This window comes from Ananas comosus, unplaced genomic scaffold (genome assembly GCF_001540865.1).
Source record: "Ananas comosus cultivar F153 unplaced genomic scaffold, ASM154086v1, whole genome shotgun sequence".
Lineage (NCBI taxonomy): Eukaryota > Viridiplantae > Streptophyta > Magnoliopsida > Poales > Bromeliaceae > Ananas > Ananas comosus.
In genome coordinates, this window is record NW_017893316.1 from 24,540 (window position 1) to 29,134 (window position 4,595).

Here is a 4,595-nt window from a genome sequence, read left to right on the forward strand (position 1 = left end):
AATCCATGTTCCAACCCAACCCTTACCTATCTATTTTACCAAGCATTCCAAGTACACTGGGTTTTCATTTAGAAAGCATAAGGAAAGGTATTACATGAAATTCTATGATGCAACATGCAAGAGATGACAATTATGATATTTCTAAGACATAGAAAAGGGCTCGGTTGCTTCGGGATGACACCCCCACCTTTTGTAGAAATTTCTCAGTGTAGAGGCTCTAAGTATGCTCCTTGGCGCTTCGAACGACGTGCTCTCCTCCTTCTTGGAGGAAACGGCCCCAAATCGGCCTTGTTTTACCGATAGCTTTACAACGGCTCGCCGAATGCTAAATCCGACTTCGCCCCCGTGTTTCGTTTCCTGTCAATTAGGTTTACAAGGCCTCAAATGAGATCAATCCTCACTTTTACCAAATACCCTAATTTGCGTGCCCTAGGCTAAACCCAATTCAAACCCTAAATTCTAGCTCCAAGCCTCCATTCATGGTGCTAGGGGTCCATTTGGCCCCATTTCCAAAGCTAGAAATCGAAAAACCCTAAGGCCTTGTTTGGATGGTTATTTTTTTGGGGTAAAGTATAGTTATCCTATGGGTGTAGGAAAAAATTCCTAAGAGGTGTTTGGATGTTTCAAAAATATCCCAACAAAATAGGGTATAGTTTAACTATACCCTAACAAATGGGGTAAAAGTAACCTCTGATATTTTCTCTGGAAAAGAAGTTACCCTATTTTTTTTGGAACGCCTCCCCCCTTGCCCGACTTCTCTCGTGTCTCTCCCTCCCGTTGCTCTCTCCGATCCACAGCTTCCTCCCATTCTCTCTCTCTCCTCAGCCGCATCTCTCTCACCTCAGTCGCCGCCGAGGATCTCGGCCACCGCTGCTGCCATCCCGCAGGCTGCCGTCGCTGCCGCCATCTCGCGGGCTACCGCCGCCGCCGCACACATCTCGCGCGCTACTACCGCCGAAGTCACGATCACCTCGGCCGCCGTCGCCGCCGCACTAACCTCGGCCGCCATTTTCTTGCCTCGATCTTGTCTCGCCCCTCTCACCCCTCGTCTTGCGATGTCCGGAGAAGGGCAGCCCCATTTCCCTCCTCCAACAGGTAACAAAGAAATGGTCTGATTTTTTTTTTTTGTTCAATAAGTTAGATTTTGATTAATTCATCATATTTTTAATTTTCGTAAGATATATAGGTCTTGATTTTTCTTGCATTACCTGGGATGTGTGTTTTCTAATCCATTTGATAGACGTTTAATCTCAACGTATAAAAGAGCTAATTAGACTATCTGGCATTTAATCTCAACGAATAATAGATGTGTGTTTTTGTCCATGTGTTTTCTTCTTTTTTTTTTGTTTTTTGTGCCTGTTTGATATTCTTCTATCAATTTTTTTCTTTTTTTTTTTTTTTTTTTTGCGCCTGTTTGATATTCTTCTATCAAGTAAATAGCAATCTCACCTTAGAAATCAATATCAATCTTGCAAACTTTTATTTGTTTACCAAATTATTGAGACAGCTTAATTTTTCTGTTCTTATGCAATGTTTCCTGACCTTTTCGGTTGGCTCTGTTATATCTGGCGACGGTTACTAAGAAGGCATATCAATAAGAAGCCAACTTTAAACTTATCAAAAGTAATAATGGTTGGTTACTAAGAAGCCAACTTTAAGCTTATCTTTATAGGAAATCTCGAATTTCTTCGATATACTTGCATCTTTATTTCAGCTGTCAGAGTCTTGTTGATTAATAATTGTTGCACTTTGTATAATGCTGATCATGAAAACCTGCTTCTTGTGTTATAATCTTCATATACAAGATGGGCATTGTTTGGTTTCCATATTGTGCATGGCATTTATATGGAATACTAATTTCAACTGCATCTAATACAAGCTGTTGGTTGGTCTGATGGACTTTTTTTGCTTTTTCATTTTCTTGTATGTATACAGGATTGATATAAAACCTTTTAGGATTTATAAATTATTGTAGTCTTTTTTTTATATAATTTATGAATTGTACAGGCAATGATCTAAAAAAACAAACACGAGCAAAATGGACGGATGTGCATAGAGCCCATTTAGTTGAACTTTTACAAGAACATAATAAAGATAAATGGAGAGGTCAAAATGGATGGACTAAAGAGGCATGGCGTAGTATACATAAGGCAATGAGTATTAAATTTCCCCATTCCAATTATACAGTAGAACAAGTGAAAGATCAAGAGCAACAATTGAAAAAGCAATTTAAAGCTGTGAAAAGCTTAGTAGAGATGAGTGGCTTCGGTTGGGACGGAGATAAAAAAATGGTTTCTGCTCCATCAGAAGTTTGGGAACCGTTGATTAATGTGAGTAGCACATATTAAATATTGATTATATATGTTTCTTTTTTTCATTTCTAGCAATAATTTTTTTCTTATTTTTTGAAGACTAACAAAGAACTTAGGAAATGGCACAACAAGCCCTTTCCATGGTATGAAGCACTATATGATATTTATGAAGGTATGGTAGCTTTAATTGAAATTTTATTTCTTTTTCTTTTGTAGCATTAATATTCATATGTATTTCATCTTTATATATTGAAGGCACATATGCAGAAGGTAAACGTGCTCGTGGATGTGAGTATTATAGTAATTTCTCTAGAGGTTCATCATCGGCCTCCCATATCGATCTGTCATCACAACCGGAGTCTCCATTAGCCACAATTCCGGGTGTTGGTGTCACGCCCCGGAGTCCCTTTTAGGTTAAAACACAGCGAAATTTTTTTTTTTTTTTAAATCTGACCCCAGGGTATGCCAGATCCGCCACAAATACAGGGAATCCACTGTTCACACGGACAGAGTCTCCCCTGTATTTGCACGGCGTCGCACAAGTACAAGAGTATAACTAGGATACAACCACCATAATGAATAAACAACAATCACTATTCATTCACCATTCATCACAGATTTACCATTCATAGTTCAATTCATAATTCCACGACTATTAGTTAAAACGTTTCCAACTAAGAAACGGGTTTTGAAATACTAAGTTATGAAAACTACGAAAAATCTTTTGAAAGCTGTTTCCCACACGGAAACATTTTCTTTTTAAAACACGCTACCACGAGAGGTAGAAAACTATTTTTCCTTTTTAAAACCGTAAATCCTTTATTCATTTCCAGAAATTCAGATTACACAATTGTAATAACAAACTGAACCAATAACTGTCTAAGTTAAATAATCCGAAATAATGAAAGTAACAGCAAAACTGAACAAACCGGGTCGGAAGCTCTATCGACTGTTACGAACGTGTCTCACGTCTCGTGTCACATCTCACCACCTGCAATACCTGAAAAATGATGGGGGAGGTGAGAACATGTAAATATGTTTCCCCTCCCAGTGGGTACCGCAAGCCGAAAAAGGCGAGGAGTACTCACCGGATCAGGAAGAGATATATAACAATATGGTAAACAAATACTGATGCTGATATAAAGAAACTACAGTAGCTATAACAGATAAAAAAGAAGTAATAAACAATACTGCTACTGTAAGGAATGCAAAGCCAAGTATGCCTCAAGGTAACCAAACCAAAACTGTGCCCAATCTGATGCCTGCTATATTGGTCTGCAGACCTCAAGCGCTGCCTGTTACTGAACTGCACCGACCTGATTCATCCGCCCCACAGGACGACCCATCCGGATAAGCACACCTCCGGTCGGTGGCCAAACCGACCTGGTGTCGTGAATACCCCCAAGTGCTGTGACTAAGTCATGCTGGTATGCTCAATACAAAACCGACTGAAACCGGTGCCTGGGCCGAAGCCAGAAACAAGGGCGTACAACGCCAAACCACGATCAACTAGATCGAAACACATGATAAGAGAGTCGATGTGTTGCCTGGACCCAAGGTCCATAGAGTCCAACTGACTAACAAGGTCCCTGATACGAAGTACGAGAACCGACTAACCAGGTCAACAGATACGGAATGCACAACCAACCAACTAGGTCAACAGATACTGAATGCAACAACAGACCAACTAGGTCAACAGATACGCATGTAGATAGAACTACTCTACTCCTACTCAGGATACTAAGCATGCAAACAACGAGTAGAGTATAACGAATAAATAAGGGTGCAAGGCTCAATATACTATGCGATAGTAACAACAGAAGAGTAAGGGTAAGAAACCATCACCAAGCGTGCATCGCTGTACCGACGTCGGATCGAAGTACCCACCTGTAAGTATATCGCGTCTGTCTCCTGACTACAAAAGAATGTCGACAGGACCTATAGAGGGTCCACCGGGTTAGTATCTAACCCACAACTAATAACCACAGTATCCACAACCCCACAAACAATTTCACGAAGATCGATTTCCCAATACCGATTACCGTAACTCGCCGGAAGTCCCAAAAACCACACCGGGACACCGTCGGGACCTACTAAGTGTACCGAAAGTCACCGACTCGTGCCACGAGTCACCTGCTGCCCCAAAGCACTCCAATTTGGATGTTTTGGCAGCAAACACAAGATAACACCACTACACAATTATCGCCGGACAATTGTACGAATTCGGGTTCACGAAAGTGTCTATTTCGACACCGGAACCCACCGTCGCTCACCCATCATCAC

General features: G+C 40.9%; 1 protein-coding gene across 1 annotated transcript; it reads left to right on the forward strand.

The window, feature by feature from the left end:
* Nucleotides 1–755: 755 nt before the first annotated feature.
* LOC109705536 (uncharacterized protein At2g29880-like) lies at nucleotides 756–3,168 on the forward strand. Its single transcript, XM_020226268.1, has 5 exons — nucleotides 756–1,095; nucleotides 2,008–2,330; nucleotides 2,412–2,484; nucleotides 2,568–2,693; nucleotides 3,146–3,168. Exons 1-5 carry the CDS (start codon nucleotides 1,056–1,058, stop codon nucleotides 3,166–3,168), a joined length of 585 nt encoding a protein of 194 aa, XP_020081857.1. The 5' UTR covers nucleotides 756–1,055.
* The last annotated feature ends 1,427 nt before the right edge of the window (nucleotides 3,169–4,595 follow it).